Genomic DNA, 22,956 nt, shown 5'->3' with positions numbered 1-22,956 from the left:
TTTGTTTGTTGAAAACAGGCAGTATATAAAGAGACTTTTAGGTCACCCGTTTACCATAACATGAGTTCGATAGGGGTAGCGCAGACGCATGAACGTCGATAGTTCGTCGATATGGGTGTCCATCCTGGAAACCAAACTCACGGTATTAACGTTAGATTGGACATGTTAGAAAACCACTAAACCGGAATCATTGAAAAATTATTCTTTAGCGGATAGATCGAGGGCGACATATAAGAGTAACCCCCCTTCGGAATGCAAGCTCCGCGAATGTGACATCGCTGTGAGGAGCTTGTATCCTGGCTCGACCTTGAACTCCCAAGATGGCACTGCAGGCGCTTCGTTGTCGTACCGTCTCTAACATCATCGGCAAACATGCCGGTGCTGCTGCCACACTGGCACGGTCAAGGTAAGAGTAGGACTTTGCAGGTGTTGTCAAAAACATATATCTGTCTGTCATTTCATCCATTATCTAATTCAAAATTATCTGAAAGTAGCCGTGATCATGCATCAAGAACGTGCGGTAAGTTCACCTTCGCTTATAACTGTTAGTATCCTAGAGATGTCCTTGAATTCGTGTCTTACTTTGTTGATTATCTTATATCTCATGGAGTAACGCGTTGCATTATTATCAAGTCAAGCAATATTGTATATTTAAAATCCTAATTTACGTATTTCTTTCGCTGCTATCACCTGTTGACAAACATAAAGCGAATCAAAACGAATGTATTGTTTTTTGTATCGTCAGGTGAACATGTATATGTAATGTACATGCAAGATGCTAATATAACAGGGTCAATGGTCGTATTCATCATGTTCAAACAACTATATTCAATGAACCATTCAGAGCAGCAGAGCTTTTGAAGATGAAGTAACTCAATATCTCTGTCAGAACATTGGATTTTGTTGCAGGCATAAACTATGGGGGACATGGTGCTCTTATTTGTCCTAAAAGCAAGATCTGTCAGTAGCTGTTACTAAGGGTGAAACGATACACCGATATTCTGATGCATCGCGATACTTTACCCATGAAACAATATTCGAAAAACGCGGGCCCATTTATCGATACGCCACGATACGGAACGCAAGTCTCAAGTACAATGTTTCCTCGTTATTGTGCCTTTCAATAAACTGCTAACTTGGTTATAGCGCGCGCTAACGCATGGCTCCCAAAAACGTACTTACATTTTTAATAAGCTCAGGTTTTACAACGACATGTTTTTCACCATCTCATAAAACATTATCAGCTGATCACCACAAACACATAACACCAGTTAAATGAGATTGAGGTAATCTAGGCATGTGATTAATCCTGTTTTTTGTTTTTTTAAGCAGTAATTGTTTATTGTTAAGCAAGTTTATCTCTGCAGCCGTTGAAATATGCAGCTACTCGCCGACTCGTCTAGCATCAAAACACGGGGCTGTGTACTTGCGGGCAGATGACCACGGAGTACGCTGATCACTGTGTTGGATTAATGAGACTGATTAATGAGTGATTTCAGCAATTTGTTGCAAATTAGGTGTGTCGGAGTTGGAGTGCGAGACTGTCGGATTAACAGGTCTAAATAGCACTGATTTAATTGGTTCCCCTCATTTGTGTCGTATAAAGCCGATTGTTGGATAAACGATTGTCGGATTAACGAAACTTGACTGTATGAGGTGAAATGGGGTTTGACATCGCGTTCAAGATTATTGCAATTATATAGCGACATGTGTTGTGTGTGTGTCTTCTGAACAGCCCTTGGGAATTCTTTTGGGACATGTCATGTTAAGTTCAAGGTCACAAGATTAAAGTGTCAATGCATGTGAGTGAGTTAAAACTTTACATCACATTGTCAGTATTGCAGCCATATTGCAATGAGAACAAGTTAGTTATTATTCCATACCTGTCAACAAAGGACAGTAAAACAGTAAGGAAAGTATCACAGTTTAGGTATAAAACAAACCAAATCAATATTAAAACAAATATTTTTTCAGTGTATTATTTAGATTAAATTAAAACCAGGCTATCGAACTATTGCATGTATCATCATACATGGCATATGCCTTCTCAAGGATAAGGCCTTGCTTTGAGAAGGTTTTGTTCAAACTGAGTCAAAGGTCAAGGTCAACATTCTAGTTTTTTACGTGTTCAAATCATCAGTTTCTTTGGCATAATTACCTCTACAGCCATGAAACTGTATTTGTGCATATATCTTTGCAAATCTGTCTGTCATAGGTCAAGGTCATATTTGAGATGTAACGTGAACCACCGTTGTATTAGTAATTGTCAGTTGCTTTTGCTTGTACATTTCTGAGATTTGGTTATAGGTCAAAGTCTGGAAGTAAAGTAATCATATTGGACTGGAAATACATGGTGGTATTTTTGGGCTTTAGAAGCTTTGAGGCTGTTCCAGTTTTAACAAGTACTTGCAATCACCTAGTTATGAGATTATTGATAATGTCATGTTTAAGTGATTTTACTAAAATTGCTGGGAATGTGTAAGGATCAGCATGTCTTCTACCTATAGGCAGTATTTCAGCCTATACGCAAAGCTAACGCTGCGATCATGGCGATATAATTGTAATCCTGAAAGCTGTGTTCAATATGTTAAACACAATTAACTTGCAGCTCTTGGTGGTCAAATGTTGAAATGGGACCCCCAGATGCGATTCTTGGAGTTACCGAGGCTTTCAAGCGGGATACAAACCCCAAGAAGATGAACCTTGGTGTGGGGGCCTACAGAGACGACAACGGCAAACCCTTCGTGCTGCCTTCAGTTACTAAGGTTAGAAGACTTGTCATTGTTCCAAAAGTCCCACCCCTATTTCCCAAACTCACTAAAATCAGTTCTTTTACTCTGATACGATAAGATCTGACCTCCCCTTCACATCAGGTTGCAGGGGATAAATTTTCTAGTCAGCCAATCAGAGTAGGGACTTTCTCATTATCTCATATCTGATTTCTATCCCTTGAAAAAAAGCATAATTGGGCAGTTCTGAATGCAAATAATAGTTACTGACATCTGAACCCAAGCATCCTTCATTAAGACCGGCAGGTCAAAGTTGGCATAGGGTTCCCCCGATGCAACATTCTTTGGAGTGGTTGTCAGTTCTTCATTATGTTGATGTAGAGGTGTTGTATCAGAGCATAAGATCTGATATTAATGTATAAGATCAGATATTAAGGAGATTGTATTGTTCTCAAGACTCTATTTGTAGGCCTTTCTTAGAAGTTTAAACATTTATCATGTTAATGGATCATTGTGTTGACAGTAAATGACAACCAAACTTCAAGGAAAGTAATATTGGGATTGTTTATTTTTTTATCTCACCGAAACTGGATGACAATACTATGTGTAACAAAAAAAATGTTTTTTTTGTGTAAAATGTGTTCATTGTTTGTAATCATTGGTTTCAGGCAGAACAGAAGATGCTTGCAGCCAACCTGGACAAGGAGTACCTGCCCATCTCTGGTCTAGCAGACTTCTGTACAGCTTCGGCTCAACTGGCTTTCGGGGATGACAGCCCAGCCATTAAAAACAAGCTGGTATGTTTTGCTGGAGTGTGTTCTGCTGGTGTGTGTTCTGTTCGAGTAGGTTCCTTGTGAGTATGTTCTTCCTGAGTATTTCTGGTGTCCCCCGCTGTGATATTGCTGGAATATTGCTAAAAGCGGCGTAAAATGAAACTCACTCACTCTCTCCCTGAGTATGAGTGGGTAAAGCGTTAACTCGTCACGCCAAAGGCCTGACATGGGTACATTGTCTGGAGCCCATTTCTGGTGTCCCCCGCTGTGATAATGCTGGAATATTGCTAAAAGCGGCATAAAACCCAACTGACTCCTTCCCATTGCAGAGTTTAGTTCCCTAGCTGTGTCTGGATATGCTGTTTGTGGTTTCAAAGATTATTATACTTCTTGGTCTATGAGCACCTTACCCATGCTTGTGTTTTTTACCAAGGTGGTAAATGTCAATGACCACTTTCATCTTTCCTCTACAATCAAGTTGCCACACTGGGATGTAACTGAATATTGTTCAGAATGGCAAGTATATGTACAATAATAGTCACTGCTCATCACAGACAACAATCAACTAGTTTGAGGTCAGTGAAAAATTGTAGAAATCTTTTTCCCAAAATTAAGTAATATTACTTTACATAAACCACTTGTCCAAAATAAATGAGTGAGTGAGTGAGTATGGTTCTACGCCACTTTTAGCAATATTCCAGCAATATCACGGTGGGGGACACTAGAAATGGGCTTCACACATTGTACCCATGTCGGGAATTGAACCCAGGTCTTCGGCGTGACGAGTGAACACTTTAACCACTAGGCTAACCGACCCCCCCCCAAAAAATTAATGAACTGGTTGAACTAAAATCATGGTGCCTACTCATCATGTTCCCATGGTAAATATAGCATGTATAGTGACATCCTCTTGCCTTCTGAACAACACGAGGACACAGGTGGCCCAGTCAAATAAAGGCGTTGCAATTCACTGTGCAGAGTTGCATCCCTTGGCCACAACAGGAACCTATGATTGTGGGTTTTAGTTCCGGTTTTACCCGATTATGTTTAGTATTTCAGCACCATACCCGATGCTCGTGGGTTTCACCAGAGTGAAATTCTGTTCAAAGCAGTGTCACTCACTCATGCTGAACACCACACATTTAGAAAAAATAATTCCATTGAAGCAAGTATTTCTTTGCATTTAGGAAAGTGTCCTTGTGAAATGCCAATGCTGACAGTATGTTCAACACAAATAATTCTTTTCCGTCAGCTGATCATGGGATTGGTAATCGATTAAGGAATTCACATTATTACCAGATATATTCATATTCTCTTTTTCAGAATGTAACTGCTCAGGGTATTTCTGGTACTGGTTCACTCCGTATTGGCGCAGCTTTCTTTGTAAGTAAAATATTATCAATACTATCAAGAAGTTGACCTACCCAGTACAAAACACATGAAGATGTAATAATATCACCCCTTTATGAGCTGATCTGTCTCATCTCAACGACAGGGTGTGAGTTGATTGTTTCTCTACCCTGCCTGGCACTCGGCATTAAGTGGCTAGATCGAGGACTGGTTGGCTGGGAGTCAGTATACCATGTCTGAGTGGGGTATTCACACACCCCCACCCCCACATCCCCACCCACAAATACACCCCCTCACACACACACCCCCACACACACACACACCCACACACACACCCACCCACACACACACACACACACACACACACACACACACACACACACACACACACACACACACACACACACACACACACACACACACACACACACACACACACATTTGGCTAACACATTTATAGTGAAGATTGGTGATCTGTAATGTATAAAAACAGGATCTTGTATACATAAACATTGTGCAAAGTGAAAGTAATTTCATTTTAATATGTTTCGATCTTGTATGCATGGTATACATTTGCTGCAAGTAATATTTATTAACCTGTCTGTGGAAGGGTTTACCATTTACACTGTGCTGTCTGCTTATGAACATCACACCTTTCAAAATCTTTCTTGCATAAAGCTATGAGATTGGTACATCTCTGTTCCTTCACTATTATGTGAATAATTATGTCTATGAAAATGTTTGTATTATGATTTATTGATTAATTGTAGGGGATTTTTAATATTTTTTTTAAGGATGTTTGTTGGCATGCTTACTGTAGTGTCTTTACATTGGGGGGAAAAAGTATCAGAACTCAATGTATGTGTGTATTTGACCCCTCTCCCTACCCCCCAGCTGTAGTTATCCCCCGCCCCAACGAAGTTGGCGGGGGATATAGAAATGGGTTCCGTCCGTGTGTGTGTGCGTGTGTGTGTGCGCGTCCCGAAATCGTTTCCGGAGCATAACTCAGAAACCGTTAAATATTTCAAACTTTGCATGTCTACTAGACTCATGCTGAACTGGTGCCTTTTGCTTTTTAGGAATTTTATAAATTTTTATTTTTTACGTTTCCATGGCAACAAGTTGGACTTAGGTTCTATAAGGCTGCTGTTCGTTTCCGGAGCGTTACTAAAAAAACGTTAAATAATTTCTTACAAAACTTTGCATGTTTACCAGACACATACTGAACTGGTGCCTTTTGCTATTTAGGAGTTATATCAATTTTTATTTTTTACGTTTCCATGGCAACAAGTTGGACTTAGGTTCTATAAGGGTGGTGTTCGTTTCCGGAGCGTAACTCAAAAACCATTAAATACTTTCTTACAAAACTTTGCATGTCTCTAGGCACATACTGAACTGGTGCCTTTTGCTATTTAGGAGTAACATGGAGAATGGTTTTCCAAATTTGCCTCTGCAGTAAAGTATGTAACTAGTGCAGTACCAGTGGACTTCCTCTATCTGTATGATGCTTATATTCCAGGCCAAATGGTTCGCACCCAGCAAAGTCTTCTACATCCCATCTCCATCTTGGGGGAACCACACTCCGATTTTCAAGTGAGTTTTGTGTTGTGTAGGGTGTCTTTAGCATGTTCCGTAGTTTACAAATGTACTGTATATTGTAACTTGTACAAGGATAGTGCACATTGTTGCTGTTGTTGTCGTGGTGAGATAGATTCTAGTAGCATGGTACGCCATATTATCGCGGTAATTAATCAACAATGGACTATAATGGTGTACACTTACCCACCTATAATGTTTGTCATATGTTAAGTGTTTCTACTTATTTGTCCAACTTTAATGACACATCAATTAGGATTTGTCTTCGCTGATTTTCTGTCGTGAGATCGGTAAACAAACAGGGTAAGAAACTAACAGTTTTCGTCCACTAGTCCTTATAATGATAACATACAGCAAAACCCTTAAAAAGGGCAAATTTCTACTAGTCCTTATGAGACCTTTACCATTGGGAAGTTTGGCAAGGACGATTTCTAACGCTGACAAATTATCTGTCATTAGCGACTCAAGGGCGGGCAACTCTGTGTTATCACGGTATAACTATTTTTTGGGATGATGCGTATGGAATATGTGCTTTTCATCACTTCCTGTTATGAAAAATGCTTAATCAGTATGCATACGACCTAGGTTGGGTCAAGGGACATCGTCCAAGGAAATGTTTTGTTTTCTAACAAATTACCAATTGTGGTAGGGATAATGCCCATTCAAAAACATTTCAGAAACTGTCCTGGACAAGTTAGTATGTTTACTTACGAGTCGTCATGACATTCACAGCGAGTCCTGTATTCGATCAAGCGATGAAATATCCATGTTCCCGAGACAAGGGCGTTAACTCCCTTGCCTTGGGAAGATGTGAAGTATCATGCTTAGGTTAAGTACACAGCCGACTGGGGTGTGGATTATGTGATAATATAGAGCACTCGATTATATCGAGTCAGACTATGACATGTCATGAGATCCTAATTGTCACAAAAAACATTGTGTGATAAAGACATTTAGGGTTGCATTTATTGTACTATTTCCAAAGTTGATCCTTACAGAGATTGTCGAACAAAGACCAGTTACTGATATCAATGTTGTTATTGACATACGACATGATAGATGCCAGTTGGGTGATTTTGGTGATAACGTTCCTCTGCTGTTTTTTTTATATATGGAGTTGGGGGTGTTCATAGTACAAGCGGAATGAAATGTTATGATCAGACCTTCAGATTTCTGTGATAAAAGTATGTATGAGTTTTTTCTGGCTGACTTGGTCCCAAATACTTATTACAGCGCATTCTTAGTGGATGGGTCATCAGACTGGCTGACTTGATTCATTGCCTGTCATCGTACAGAGTGGGATGGTCCTCATAATATCAGTCACTGGATTGTCTGGGGCAGGCTTGATTCATACTTGCCGCAGTGAGCGCAGTCATATAGCTGGAATATTGCTGAGTGCTGCTTAAAACAACAAACAAACAAACATTGTGTACCATTGTGTTTTACAGACACGCTGGTATTGAAGTGAAGTCTTATCGGTACTACGACCCCAGCACATGCGGTTTCGACTTCAGCGGAGCCTGTGAGGATATCTCAGTGAGTAGTTACCTGATTCTGTAGGGGATGATTTTCACTCGTTCTAAGTAAATACCTGTTGTCATTGTTTGTGCCTAAAGTTGCCTGTCAAGTGTTCATTGTTCATGTGAGAAATGTAAAGCAGTAATGGTGTAAGACCAGAATTGTTGCTGTAGTATCCAATGTCTGTGCCAAAGAAATTTCCTTTCCTAACCAGAAATTTGCTTTTGGCATCATTTTCTGTATATACTGGTGTCTTTGTGTAAAATACTATGTTGATTGTCACATTATTTATCAGCTCAACTTAGTAGACAGAAAGCAGTGTTAGAAACTAACAGTTTTCGTCCACTAGTCCTTATAATGTTAACATATATATATATAGCAAAACCCTTAAAGGCCGGGATCCAAACATGAAAAAACCCCATGGGTTTCCAATTAGCATCTGATTGGCTACTTCTCTGCTGGGAAGATCTTATCTGCCTGTGACAGACAGGACTGTAACGGCTATTGGAACCAGGCAGGGTCAAAGGTGAAGCATGGAATTTACTACAAAAGTAAACACAAGTGGTTCATAGTAAATTTTGAAATGTGAACTTGAGACTAAAATCCCATTTAAAGCATACAGCATTAAGGTTTTCAGTAAAAATGATAAGGCTAACACAAATCTCTGCAACATATCATCTTTTATATATTTAATACAACACATTAGAGACTATATACACATGTGAAACACCTCAGACCATATAATACATAAAACACTAACAAATGGATGTGTGGATATAGTATATGACCATACAAAGAAACATTTAAATATTTAATATTTATTAATTTAACTGTTGAAAAGGTCAGTTAATTTCATGTACATGTACTCAATATCTAACGTCAATATACAAAATATCTTGACTTTTCATGTAATGAGGATTAAAAAAATAATTCCTCACATCATTGAATCATTTAGCTTGTATTCCATATCAGAAAATAAATGCACATTAAACATAAATATTCAAACATCTGTCTGAAACTTCCTGGGAAACACCGCTGTGCGTTAAGATGTCATTCCCACAAATGTCCCATATATGGTTGATCATGTTGGTTAGGTAACCAAGTACGAACTAACGTTGTGACACAATGTGGCATCAAATCACGCTTGTGTCTGGTTCCACTCCATACATACTGTTGGCGGTTAGCTTGCCTCTCCAATGCCAGTCTTTTTCTGTCTAGGTAACGGGCATCCTTCCACACACCTCTATGCATCAACATTGTCCAAAATCGTCTATAATGCCCCTTCCTTAGAAATGAATTTTGGACATGTACCGGCATTGTGCCATCCTCCCACCACATTTGCTTGTTCAATGGGTTGGTTATGCATGGTTTACATAAACAATGTGGACACTCTTCCTCTTCCGCTCTGTGCTGCACAATGAATTCTTGCTCATCATCACGATCATGATCTGGTGTTGTTGATATATCAGTAGCTGATGATACAGCCACTACACTGGGCACCTCTATGATATCCCAGTCGTGGTGGTGAAACAGATGATAAATAGTCTCTCTCTGTAAAGGGGTTACCATCAATGTCAGGGACTGGTGTTCCGATGCTTCTCCCATCGTCAATAGTTGTAGAACTATAAAATGCATTTTAGAACAATTCTCCACAGAGTACAACTGACAATAAATTACAATAGACAGCTGCCATAAGGATGGCAATAATTAAAAGTCTGACAATTAGCACAAATTTCCCACATAACGGCTCCAAATATTTCCTCGGTAGTGATAGGTGACAGATTTATAATTCTTCTTCTGCCTGGTTCGAGATCTTGGTGCCCCAGAGTTACTGGCATGCCATTGCGAGGTAAAGTCCCGGTCAACATTCTCATTCCAATGACACACGGCTAACTGAGAACGCATATTATAGATAGTGTCAGAAAATGATAATCTTTTGTCTTGGAAGACATTCATCACATTATTAAAACTTTCAACATAAAAGGTATCTTTTGCCAAATTGAAATCATCCGGATATTTGTAGACAACCGAATTTTCAATAACTCTCGTCAATAAAGCCACAGCTTTTTGACTGGTCAAGACAATCCGTGATGGTTCATAATTTTGATCCAATTTACATCTGGAAGATGCATCACAATCGGAATGATTGTTCTTGTAATGTTCCACAATATTTGATAGTGAAGACCTCAGTTTGGCACTGTCACCATTACAATTCCGCATTGCAAAATGAAAATGAGTGGTAATTGGTTTGACTTTGTCTGACAGCTGCTCATGCCAGGTGCTCCCATGTTTGTAGCGAGGCCCAGTGGATACAGCAGTCAACAATTTGGTAACAGATTTCACACCATGCCATAAGTCATTCTGGTTTGTCGTTGATCCAGTGTCTCGAACAAATTTATTAATTGACAAGTTCCGGTCATGGGTGTGCACATTTATTTGGACATTCTTTTCTTTCAAAAAGTTGTAAATTCTTTCAGTCCCAATGCGTTCATGTCTTTGAGATACTGGATCATGTTGTTTGGTGACATGCTCACACACTAATACTTTGTGACTAGCATCTCCAATAGCAACAACGCTGCTGTCCTTGGCATTCTTCCGCCAACCATGTCGGGCATCGGACATAATGTTAATACCATCTAAATGTTCATATCCAGCTACTTCTTCCAATAAGGCTGTGTCACAGGAATCTTCAAACTCAGATTGACCAATGTTCTTGTAAGAATTCAGTTGATCCTTCCTATATCTTTGTGAGAGACTTCCAATACCGGCAGCTGAACAAAATCTTTTATACTGGACAGGTATGAGACCACTGCTGTAAAATGCATGTCCAAGCTTCTCATTAACCAGGAATTTGTTGTTGGGAAGATAAGGTGACGATGCTAAACGGTACTGGTGTGACCTAGAACACCGCACTTTCATCGTTACAGCATGTCCTTTGTAGTTGGTCTGCTTCAGAGACAGTTTACTTGAACATTTACGCCCATGCTGCTCTGCTACATCTAGGCACATTTTCATGGATGACTCGGATATGATGAAAAACCTGTCATCAGTGTCCCCAGCTCCTGCTCTGAGGTGTGTCACGGGAGGATCTTCTGGGACAGTCAGGCAATGGTTTTGGAGGTAGTACGTCAAGACACGATCGAGGACGGCAGCATTATTGGCAGGCATATTAGTTTCTGCCCGCATATGTATCTTCACCTGTTTAATCTTTTGAAGAATGCCTCTCTTCACATCATCATTACCAGGTACTTCAATAGTAAAGCGCGCTGATCGCCCACTTGGATCCGCCATAGTAGATCACTTTTATCAGTTAGATAATTCAGAAACAAGAGATTTGTTGTCGAAGGTCAGTAGTCAATTGAAAACAAAATGATAATGAAGTCAGTGACTAAGACAAGGCCTGGCCAGAGTCCACTTTTTAGAGGTAGGGGAGGAGATACATGGCAAAACAACCATGGTACAGAAAATGGTAATTAGAGTGTGTCCAGAATCATCAGTGGTTGAACGTGGGGGTTAAAGGAAATATTAACATTAAATTTACTGAAAGATGACCCAATACCAATAACAAATAATCTTGCACAACTGTCTCCACCCCCACTGATATAGAATGAAGGGTCCCCCAAAGTGTGCCATGCTATCATCATAGAGCGGGAGGTCAGTGCATGGGGGGTCAGTTTCACTCCCAGCTGATGGGAGAATGTAATGTGAAACCATGAATGAGATTCTCCCTTCCATCCAGGGAAGTTGCTATGGATACTCACCGCCCTCTGGCTGTCTGACTGACAGGAGGGAAATTCAAATTTGAATCACAAAGTTTATAATTTTTTTCTAAATGCAGACCTATTTGACTATCTGTACTGATGTTTTTCACAGTATGTATTCCTATCGCCCTTGTGCATGGTCCTAACAATTATCATCTTGAAATATTAGATAGTATTCGAAATATTTCATAAAATGTATTTGAATGTTGCTCTGCTCTTAGCATTAAGACAGTTGGTGCAATACTGGGAGGACACACCCCCTGCCTCTTTTATACCCGCATGCCGGCCTTTAAAAATGGCAATTTTCTACTAGTCCTTATGATACCTTTACCATTGGGCAGGTTGGCAAGGACTATAGGACTAGTGCCAATTTCTAACCCTGAAAAGACATTATACCAAACTAGGCATTCTGTGGGGATTTAAGGTTACAAATAGAATAGGTTCCCAGTACATAACAGATAAGAGCTGTATTTGGGTCAGGTAATCAGACATTGATCAGGCTGTTGGTGTGCCTAGTCCAGATTCACATGTTGACAGGCTGCTGTGATGTGGCTGAAGTGTTGCTTCAGCTTCAGCTGTGGTCTAGTGGGAGAGCGTCCGCCCGGAGAGCGGAAGGTCAGGGGTTCCATCCCAGGCTGTGTCATTCCAAAAGACGTTAAAAGATGGTATTTGTTGTTACCCTGTCTAGCGCTCGGCATTAAGGGACTAAAACGAGGACTGGTCGGCTCAGAGTCAGTATACTGTGTCTGAGTGGGGTATTCATGTTAAACTGCGGCATGGTATCTCAGTGAGCTAGCACTATAAATCTGGATCAATCCGGACTAGTACAAGCAGCCACACACACACAAACACGTACATGCATGTCGCTATATCTTGGACGCGACGTTAAACCCCATCTCACCTAAAATAACAAAGAAACAATTACTGGACTTGGCATTCTGATTAGTGGCTGAAAGGACAGAGTCAGCAATAGAAACTTAACATTCTTTGCCCACTAGTCCTTATACAATCTTATAATGGTAACATACAGCAAAACCCTTAAAAACGGCAAATGTCTAGTAGTCCTTATGATGCCTTTACTATTGGGCAGTTTGGCAAGGACTACATGACTAGTGCCAGTTTCTAACGCTGCAGACTGCATTAAAGTTTGTTAAACTCTGTGTGTGATATTTGATGTTTTGTTTACAGAATGTTCCCGAGGGGTCGGTCATCGTCCTGCACGCGTGTGCTCACAATCCCACAGGTGTTGACCCCACCGTGAGTATTTGACTGGGCTACCATGCACCTACATACCTTTCTATATCATCTTGTCATCCACCGAACCGGAGAAAGTGTGTGTGGAAATGTTGATACGACTCCCAAATATTACGACAGCAATTTGCTTCTGTTTTGTTGTCAGAAATAAATGTTTAAACCGTATTTGTCGTATTAAGCGCCCTGTTCCTATATAAGCACCTCCCGAACCAACTTGTAGATCAGTTTGTAAGTCATCAAGCACCAGTTTTAAGAATGAAAATTAACACGAGTCCATATTTCTTTGTGTGTATTATAATTATTTTTACAAAAATACATAAGTGTAGAAGGGGTGTGTATTATCAAAATGGTTTTAGTTTCTCTGATGTTTGAACTAAGTTTCTTCACTACTGTTTGATCTCTGTCAACAAATCTACAAATTGAACATATATATGGTTTTAATAAGCACACCACCTTCTTTTAATCCCCCTTGTTTGAAAAATAGCGTTCAGCATGTCTGTCTCTCCGTCAGCTGTCTGTTTTCTGTTTCCAGAGCAGAACTCCAAAACTGTTAAATACATCTTGTTGAAATGATCTACATAGATCAACCTAGTTGGTAACTAGTGCCTTTTGATGATTTGGGATTTTGAAAAATACTGAACAGGAATATTTTCTTCTTCACTGAGCTGAAGGTATCTAATGGCAGTGGACCTAAAGTAGGGTATAAGTAACCAAACCTCGATTTCTGAATTGTTCCTGACCGGGGGATATGTCATCTCCTGATGACTCTTGTTCAACTTTCTAAGTGCCCAGGGCACTTGTTACGGCGAATATTAATGCAAAACTTATTACTAATATCAGAACTAAGTTACATAAACAGCTTTAAACCAGATGAAATAAAAACACATTGATTTCAGAAATTGTTTCGTATATTCCTACTGAACCTAGCTAGTTGGTGGGGAAAATTCCGTAAACCATGAGATTAAAAGAGTGTGGCCCTAACAATGTGGATTGCTAATATTGTGTTGTTTCCTCCCAGCCTGAGCAATGGAAGGAGCTGAGTCAGCTGATTAAGAAGAAGAAGCTGTTCCCGTACTTCGACATGGCCTACCAGGGCTTCGCTAGCGGTGACACTGTCAAAGACGCATTTGCTCCTCGATACTTTCTTCAGGATGGCCACCAGGTGGCTCTGTCACAGTCCTTTGCTAAAAACATGGGCTTATATGGTGGGTAATGTCTACATCATAGCTCATTTCACAGCTCCTTTAGTAAAACAGCTTCAATGTTTATGGGAGAAAAATACAGTAGGAAACTTCAGGAATAGTGGTGAGGTGAAATGGGGTTTAATGTCACGTCCAAGATTATTGCACTTATATAGCGACGTGCATGTGTGTGTGTGTGTGTGTGTGGCTGCTTGTACTAGTTGGACTATTGCCGATTTTATGGTGCTAGCCCCCTGAAATACCATGCCGCTTTTTAACATGAATACCCCCTCAGACACAATATACTGACTCTGAGCCGACTAGTCCTTGTTTTAGCTCCTAAATGCCGAGTGCCAGGCAGGGTAACATCAAGTACCATCTTTTAATGTCTTTTGGTATGACGCGGTCAGGGATCAAACCCCAAAAGTAGTTTCCCAATCTGAATTTCACCAACCTTGGTACATGGATAGGTCTAGTGATGAACTTGTACCTTTCAATAGTTTGGGACTTTTGAAAATTATGTTGTTTGAATTTCAATGGCAACAACTTTGACTGCAACTGAAAATGGAGATAGGGCTTGTTTCCGGAGCAGATCTTGAAAAACGTGCAATATTTCTTCACCAAGCATGGCACATTGGTCAAGTGGTGAAATAGTGCCTTTTGATAGTTTGGTATTTATTACTTATTCACAACAAGTACTTACCATTGCAGGGGATGTCAATGACTTTGGCCTCTTGTTTCATATCACCCACAGCTTTCAAATTAACGTTTTCTTTGAGATCAAGTTTTGGCAGAAGTCCAGATGTAGTTGCCAGTTGTCAGTCTGTCACTCAGTGTGCTGTTGTTGATGCTGCAGGTGAGCGTGCTGGAGCCTTCACCATCGTATGCAAGGACACTGACGAGGCCAGCCGCGTCATGTCACAGCTGAAGATCATCATCCGGCCCATGTACTCCAACCCCCCCATCCACGGTGCCCGCATCGTGTCCACCATCCTCAACTCACCCGACCTCAGGAAGGAGTGGTAAGTCAGGAGTAGATCTGTGTGAAGTGGGATTCACTCAGCCCCCAGCTTCTGCCTTGACATACACCAGTAGGCTGGGGCACCATCCCCATAACCTCACCCTTATCAGAACAAGTCTTTGTACCTCCTGCAGAACAGGTCCCCACAACGTTATCGTACTCCAGTACTCCGTACAGCATGATACAGTACTATGCTGTATAACGAACAAACCTTAGCTCAGTATATTTCATTCATTGATTCACCACATTGTGAATTCAGTACTTAACACAATAATCTCAAGGCTCTCTTGTGTGGATGAAACATCTTCCTGAGGCAAGGGAGTTTACTGACTATAAAAGTCCAGTTTCCACCCTTGCTGAACTAGGCTGGAGTTATGGCGTTACATTTTAGCTGAACTAACAAGTCTATGCATAGTCCAATCAAAATCGCACAATATCATCAACATCTGGTTTGTAAACTGCCAGTTTGGTCGATTGCAGGATTTACAAAGCATGTGTACCGTCAACTTAGCGCCAACAGATATTTTCCAAATCTTTTCATGTTTTTAATCAAGGTGATCATGTGAATGATGCACTTTATTACAATATTGATCTGGGCGCCAACATTTTGTTTGAAGCAAATGCAAGTGATATAAGAGGCGGAATCGGATAGGTCAGTAGGAGGGCCATAGAAGGGACATAACTTGTAATAGCCTCTGGTGGCTCTACCATCGAACTGAGAAAATCTGGCCTAGTTCGGCAAGGGAGGAAACTGGACTTTTTACAGTTAGTTAGCTCCCTTGCCTCTGGAAGATGGGATGAAGATGATGATGAAAATAGTGCAGGGTGCTTGTATTTGTTAGAAATCTAGCCTGGACCAGATTCATGCTGTTTATATATCAAGTCATTCATCACGTGAAATCCATAGTGTGTGTAATTTGCCCTTCTATGGTGGCAGTAAACGAATTTATTTTCCATCTTTTCCATCAGTTCAAATTCAAATGTTCTTCCTTAAATTTACCCAGTAAAACTCCACCCCCGTCTCGACAGTTGTGATTGTTGAATCTGTTGTTCACAGGTTGGTGGATGTCAAAGGAATGGCCGACCGTATCATCAGCATGAGAACGAAGCTGTCAGATGGTCTGAAGCGGGAAGGGTCATCCCGCAGTTGGCAGCACATCACAGACCAGATCGGCATGTTCTGCTTCACCGGACTCAAGCCAGACCAGGTGCAGTCCGTGACCCGTGGAGACCCGTGGAGACCCGTGGAGACACGTGGAGACACGTGGAGACACGTGGAGACCCGTGAACATCCGGGGTAGAATAGGTCTTCAGCAACCCACACTTGCCGTAAAAGGCGACTATGCTTGTTGTAAGAGGCGACTAACGGGATTGGGTTGTCAGACTCGCTGACTTGGTTGATGCATGTCATTGATCCCAATTGCGTAGATCTATGCTCATGATGTCAATCACTGGATTGTCTGGTCCAGACTCGATTATTTACAATCCACTGTCATATAGCTAGAATATTGCTAAGTGCGGCGTTAAACAACAAACATAAAAAACAAAAAATCTGATTATTGTCCATTCAGCCGTATATTCACAATTTGGGGTCCCAGTAGTCTTAGGCGCTACAATTCACTGTACAGAGTTGCGTCCCTTGGCTGTGCCAGAATTTGATGAGTGGAGGCATCACTTCATGCATCCCTCCATTGTTCAGCTGAGACATGTGACATAACTCAGATACCGCTCATCCAGTCAAAGTTCAAATTATGGGACACTGCTTCCGTGGTCCAGTGGCTGGAGCCTCTGACTGGAGAATGGAATGTCAGTGGCTCGATCCCTGGCCTCATCATACCATAAGACATTAAAAGACCACAAGACATTAAAAGACCACAAGACTTTAAAAGACCATAAGACATTAAAAGACCATAAGACATTAAAAGACCATAAGACATTAAAAGACAATAAGACATTAAAAGACCACAAGACTTTAAAAGACCATAAGACATTAAAAGACCATAAGACATTAAAAGACCATAAGACATTAAAAGACCATAAGACTTTAAAAGACAATAAGACATTAAAAGACAATAAGACATTAAAAGACCATAAGACTTTAAAAGACAATAAGACTTTAAAAGACAATAAGACTTTAAAAGACCATAAGACATTAAAAGACCATAAGACTTTAAAAGACAATAAGACATTAAAAGACAATAAGACATTAAAAGACAATAAGACATTAAAAGACCATAAGACTTTAAAAGACAATAAGACATTAAAAGACAATAAGACTTTAAAAGACAATAAGACATTAAAAGACCATAAGACATTAAAAGACAATAAGACATTAAAAGACCATAAGACTTTAAAAGACAATAAGACATTAAAAGACAATAAGACTTTAAAAGACAATAAGACATTAAAAGACAATAAGACATTAAAAGACAATAAGACATTAAAAGACCATAAGACTTTAAAAGACAATAAGACATTAAAAGACAATAAGACATTAAAAGACAATAAGACATTAAAAGACCATAAGACATTAAAAGATGTACTGGCGCTCGACAAAACAAAGACTGGTTGGCTCGGAGTCAGTATACGACTCTGAATGACCTATCTGCCCTAGACTGTGGTATGGTTTCACAGTGGTCTAGCACTATATAAGACCGGCATAAGTCTGGCTAGTACGAGCAGACACACATAGACACAGACACACACATATACATGCACGTCACTATATAAGTGCAACCTGTGAAGAATCGGGTTAAAAGTGGTCTTCAGCAACCCATGCTTGTTGTAAGAGGCGACTGTTGGGATCTGGTGATCAGGCCTGCTGATTTGGTTGGTGCATGTCAATGTATCCCAATTAGGCTTAAAAAAATAAAGAATTGGTTCTCAGGCAATGGCTTTTGAAAATTTTGTGTGGGCGGTTGTTATTCATATTAGTATGTAAGCAAATAAACAGATGTGTACAATCAACCTGGGAAAGGGCCTCCCTACATAAATGTATTCCTTGATGAGTGAAATACTGGAATACAGTATTTGACTACTGTTCAGCTTGGAATATTTATGGCTTTTTTAATTTTTTTATTTAAAAAAAAATTGAAATAAAAACGAAAAGTGCAGCAAAGGTTATGATGATGCAGTGCCTGAGAACCAAGACTATTATTTTTTTAGCCTCACGTAGAACGATGTGATTCACTCGATTGTCTGGAAATGAAACAGATTGAACACAATGTCAGATCTCACTCACCCAACCTCACCTTACCATCCCATCTATTTGTTTCAGGTTGAGCGATTAACCAAGGAGTTTTCGGTGTACCTCACCAAGGATGGTAGGATCTCCATGGCCGGCGTGACATCCGGCAACGTCGACTACCTTGCCCAGGCCATCCATCAAGTGACCAAGTAGATGGAGAGAAGATGGAATAATTGTCTCTGTCTTTCAAGCTGTACATTGGAGCTTTCCCTCCAACCACACTGTAGTACCAGTACTTTGTGAATCGGTTGTCAAGGGTATACAAGGGTTGTCTGGTCAATTTGTCTTGTAAATATGAGAAGTGCTAAATCAAATAAGTGACAAAGCCAGGATGATGTGTCCATATGTTTGTGACTTCTGATCTCCTTGCTATCAGAAGTTAGAATTATGCTAGGCAGATTTGAAATCGTCTACAGATGTGGAGTTTACCATACTTTTTTTCCGACAAGATCTTTCAAAAGTTGAATGGTCACCTATAGATTATAGTACAAAGTAAGGGTAATATATATGGACTGACAACATTTTTAGTACAATTAGGAACCATGTTTCGGTGTAGGTTCTAACATCACTTTCTTTGTAACTGTTAGAACCTACATCGAAACGTTGTCCTAATTGTAATATAGAACATGTTCATCCATATATCTTATCTTTACCTATAAATCATATCGGTTTTTCAAATGCAAATCGACAGACTTCATTTATTCTTTGAATTGTGGTGTTTCGCATTTAGAAGATTGTGCTGTTTCCTGACTTGCAATGATAGGTCTTTCTGTGTAACCAAACAGGGTCTATCTACTCAACAATTTCATTAAAATCGGATCTTTTAATTCTCCATGCATTATGATATGAGGACTGGTTGTGTGAGGTGAATCATGAGTGAACTGTGTCCGCCCGATCTCAATGGAGGTGAAGGGGTTCCTGAGCCAATCAGATGTCTGCTTTCTTAGAACTATTTCCATTACACATTATTCAGAAAATTTGATCTTAGCAAAGGAAAACCCACACGGAACACAAATACGCATTTGATACTTTATTTATCTACATTTAGAAGTTGTTGTTTTAGTTCGTTTTTAAGATTCAGAAATCAGATATGCTGGTCTGAATGCTTTGCTTATTTGTACTGAGAGTTTAAGGCTTACGCTGATTGATTGATTAGAAAAATCACCTGATCCTATGGAGGTGTCCTCAGATCTTAACACAGAGAGGTATCGTATCACAGTAAATGATCTGATTTTTTTAAAAGAATGCAACCAATCCCGGTCTGTCTACAGTACTCATCAAATTTTGCTTAATTACTGTATTCTGAATATCTTGTATCTAGATGTACAAGTTTATCCTTGTTATGTCAAAGTGCTAGCTTTTTGTCTCGTCATAATTTGATAAAGACCTTGAATTATTGTACATTTGTGTATTCAGTAATGGGTCTTTGGTGATTTTTTTTGTTAACCCTTTTGGGTGTGCTATTTGTCTGTTTTTGGATGGTTTTGGTGCAGTACAATATGTTAGGGTCACACTAACTTTATATATCTTGTTTTATAGATTTTACCATTATTAATACTTCCCTGGTTAGTATGCACTACGTTCCTCCATCACTGGTGAATAACAACGACCAATATGCGGCGTATGCCCCTATGAAAATCACAGAAAGTATGTGAGAATCAAGTAATCAACTACCCTGCCTTGACTCTTCCACCACAGCGCTGTCCTGTTCACAGCAGGTGCCTGTCTCAGCCCATTAGAATGTAGATTTCTGTGATGCAAACGTAGTTCTGCGTTTGAAATTGGCACTAGTCCTGTAGTCCTGGCCAAGCTGCCCAGTAGTTAAGGTAACTTGTAGATATTTGCTATTTTTAATGGTTTTGCTATATGTTATTATTATGAGGACTTATGTCTGAAAGGCTGTGGCACATGTTGCGCTAGAAATATTGCCATGATGTGTGAGCACTTAATGGTTTCTGTCGCAGAAAAACAGGCAGTCACTTGATTCATTGGTTTAAAATACACTACACTGAAAAGCGAGCGATTGTTTTGACGAGTGATGGAGAAACATTGGGATACAAACCTGCATTGTTGATTATGATGATATTTGTTTTCCTGAAAATTGAATTAAAATTTAAATATTTAAAGTTAGGTTTGTGAAAACTATTGGCTCACTTGAAAAGAGAGAAAATTGTTTTTATCTTATGTAGCACAGGATTGTTTGTTTGTTTGTTTGTTCAAAGGAACAAAGAAACAAACAAGTGAATGAATACTCAGATAGGAATTTTACTTAGTTCACACACAATTTAGATTATGTGACAAGATACTTACGTAACGTGTATCTGTCTCATTTAGAAGAATTTAAGAATATCGGTTTGGTAGATTTAATATGTTATCATTGAAAGTATTTATTCTACAGATTGCTCAGTGAGGCTCGGAAAGAGTTATTCTGCCCTGTGAAAGTCACTGTTGACAAATAGCCAGTATACCATGATGTTGATCATTGACAAATAAAATGAGGAATATTTGTAAATACTGAAATTGTGTCATTTTTGGCTCACCTGCGTGGCCACAGTCTGTGCTATTTGTCAGTGTGTGTATTGTGAAAACCACAAGGCCCATAAGCTGCAATCACAGCTGTCTCCAGAAAGATCTCACAGAATTCTTATAAGATTTTTACACATGCCAATCGTGGCAGCCATCTTGAAAGTGTCAATTTGTCCATACCCAAACATTTCTGGATATATATTACTCAAAATTTGATAAGGATGACCAATTTAAACGGCAATACGTCAAATTGTGTGCATCTGTTGAAAATTCCAAAGATAAGATTGTGTGAAGACATGTTTAATGAAGAAAAGTCTGTTGTCTTTTGCCACACAATGCCAACAAACAACATGTGACCAATAATCAGTCAGATCACCCATCAAAATGAGAGTGTCCAACCAAATTGAAACATCTAAATGTGACGAAAACAAATTCATTGTCCAAAACAATAACTCCCGTGATCACAACCTGGAACTGTCATCTCATGGTCTCAATAAGGGTCTGGATGGTTGCCAAGGGAAGATTGTTCCACTGTTCAGTTCCTGTGGAGTTGCCGGAAGGACAGGCATCCTAAGAGGGTGATGTATAGCTTATCCACATGTATTTGATAGGGTTGGGGTATGGACACCCCATGCGGACAATGGTCACCTGCTCTAAGTAGGCATCAACAGACCTGGCATGATGCTGTAGTGTGTAATCGTCCATGAATATGAAGTCTGGTCCGATTGCTCCAGCATACAGTCTCATGTACACCTGTCATCGTGTCCGCCCCGCTGTAGGACATGGAGATTGGTGCTGCATGGAATCCTGAAATCTCCTTGTCAACGCCACACTCTGTGAATTCTAGATAGTAGCGACGTGCATGCACGTGTGTGTGTGGCTGCTTGTACTAGTTCGGACTGATGCCCATATATAGCGCTAGCTCACTGAGACCAGTCCTTGTTTTAGCCCCTTAATTAATGCTGAGCGCCAGACAGGGTAACAACAAGTACCATCTTTTAACGTCTTTTGGTATGACGAGGCCGGGGATCGAACCCGTGACCTTCCTCTCTCCGGACGGACGCTCTACCACTAGACCACGGAGGCGGTCTTAAGAAAATGAAGCCGAATCTTTACAGAAAGGTGACATCTGATTGGCCCATGCATCCTTCACTCGACGCGACCTTCAAAGGCTGTCTTCAGATTTTAACGCCGTTTCGATACGACATCTTTAAAAAAAGATCTGATTTAATGACATTGAGCAGAGTAAAGGGTAATATCTTTCGGAAGAGCCGTTTCAAAAGCAGATCTTGAATTTGTGTCAAAATTCACGTGAAGTCAATCAATTAATATATCACCATGAATAAAACCGCATCATTTCTTATTGTGACGTTAAACAACGTTCCCCCGCTCACGGTCCTGAGGGCATACTTTGTTGAATGGTGACGTCGACGTTGTTTGTGGCCGAGTTGGTGCCGTGGAGGTCGATGTTGATGTTGTAGTGGATACCAACCTCCTCTAGGCCCAGTCGTTAATTCTCCAGCGATAGTGTATGTTTGTGTGGGGATATGCTCAATATATAATGTAACGCAACATATAATGCACATCACTGAAACGTCCTATAAAAGCTAAACAATTACCCTTCTCTAAACCTTGAAGTGTTTATAAAATCTATATTATCTCCACTATGAGGAAGGACTTTATGTATTTCAGTACCAAGTTATACTCTGGTATTAAAATATATGGACAAGGTCTTCTGGTATTGAGGTATGTGGAAAGATCATTGTCAGGTACATGTCGAGAGCGCCAAAACACTAAAACGTGAAGCGATAGTTCGTTAACCCACATTCGATCTCGTCTGTTCGAGTTGACGTTATCTGGTCCAGGTCAACACGTCTGATCTTTTGTGTTCATCTTGGCACACATTTGCCACTGCACTGTGGCGGACACACTGACGCATGGTAAATATCATGAATCCCTCAGATGACGCGGCGCAATCATAGCCAGGAACCGGTCTATCG

At 40.1% G+C, this 22,956-nt stretch overlaps 1 protein-coding gene across 1 annotated transcript; it reads left to right on the top strand.

Moving 5' to 3' along the window:
• Positions 1-265: 265 nt before the first annotated feature.
• LOC124119679 (aspartate aminotransferase, mitochondrial-like) lies at positions 266-20,942 on the top strand. Its single transcript, XM_046482272.2, has 11 exons — positions 266-406; positions 2,609-2,765; positions 3,398-3,526; positions 4,826-4,885; positions 6,372-6,445; positions 7,897-7,984; positions 12,916-12,984; positions 14,000-14,186; positions 15,019-15,184; positions 16,241-16,391; positions 18,461-20,942. Exons 1-11 carry the CDS (start codon positions 321-323, stop codon positions 18,581-18,583), a joined length of 1,290 nt encoding a protein of 429 aa, XP_046338228.1. The 5' UTR covers positions 266-320; the 3' UTR covers positions 18,584-20,942.
• The last annotated feature ends 2,014 nt before the right edge of the window (positions 20,943-22,956 follow it).

The sequence above is a fragment of the Haliotis rufescens genome, unplaced genomic scaffold (genome assembly GCF_023055435.1).
Source record: "Haliotis rufescens isolate VD_foot unplaced genomic scaffold, xgHalRufe1.0.p SCAF_17, whole genome shotgun sequence".
NCBI lineage: Eukaryota > Metazoa > Mollusca > Gastropoda > Lepetellida > Haliotidae > Haliotis > Haliotis rufescens.
Note: the sequence above shows the minus strand (reverse complement) of the source record. Positions and strands in the feature narration are given on the sequence as shown.

Coding starts and splice junctions, on each gene's coding strand:
- LOC124119679 (XM_046482272.2), top strand. CDS start 321: ATGGCACTGCAGGCGCTTCGTTGTCGTACCGTCTCTAACATCATCGGC. Junction 6,446..7,896: donor AACCACACTCCGATTTTCAA/GTGAGTTTTGTG, acceptor TGTGTTTTACAG/ACACGCTGGTATTGAAGTGA. Junction 14,187..15,018: donor TAAAAACATGGGCTTATATG/GTGGGTAATGTC, acceptor TTGATGCTGCAG/GTGAGCGTGCTGGAGCCTTC.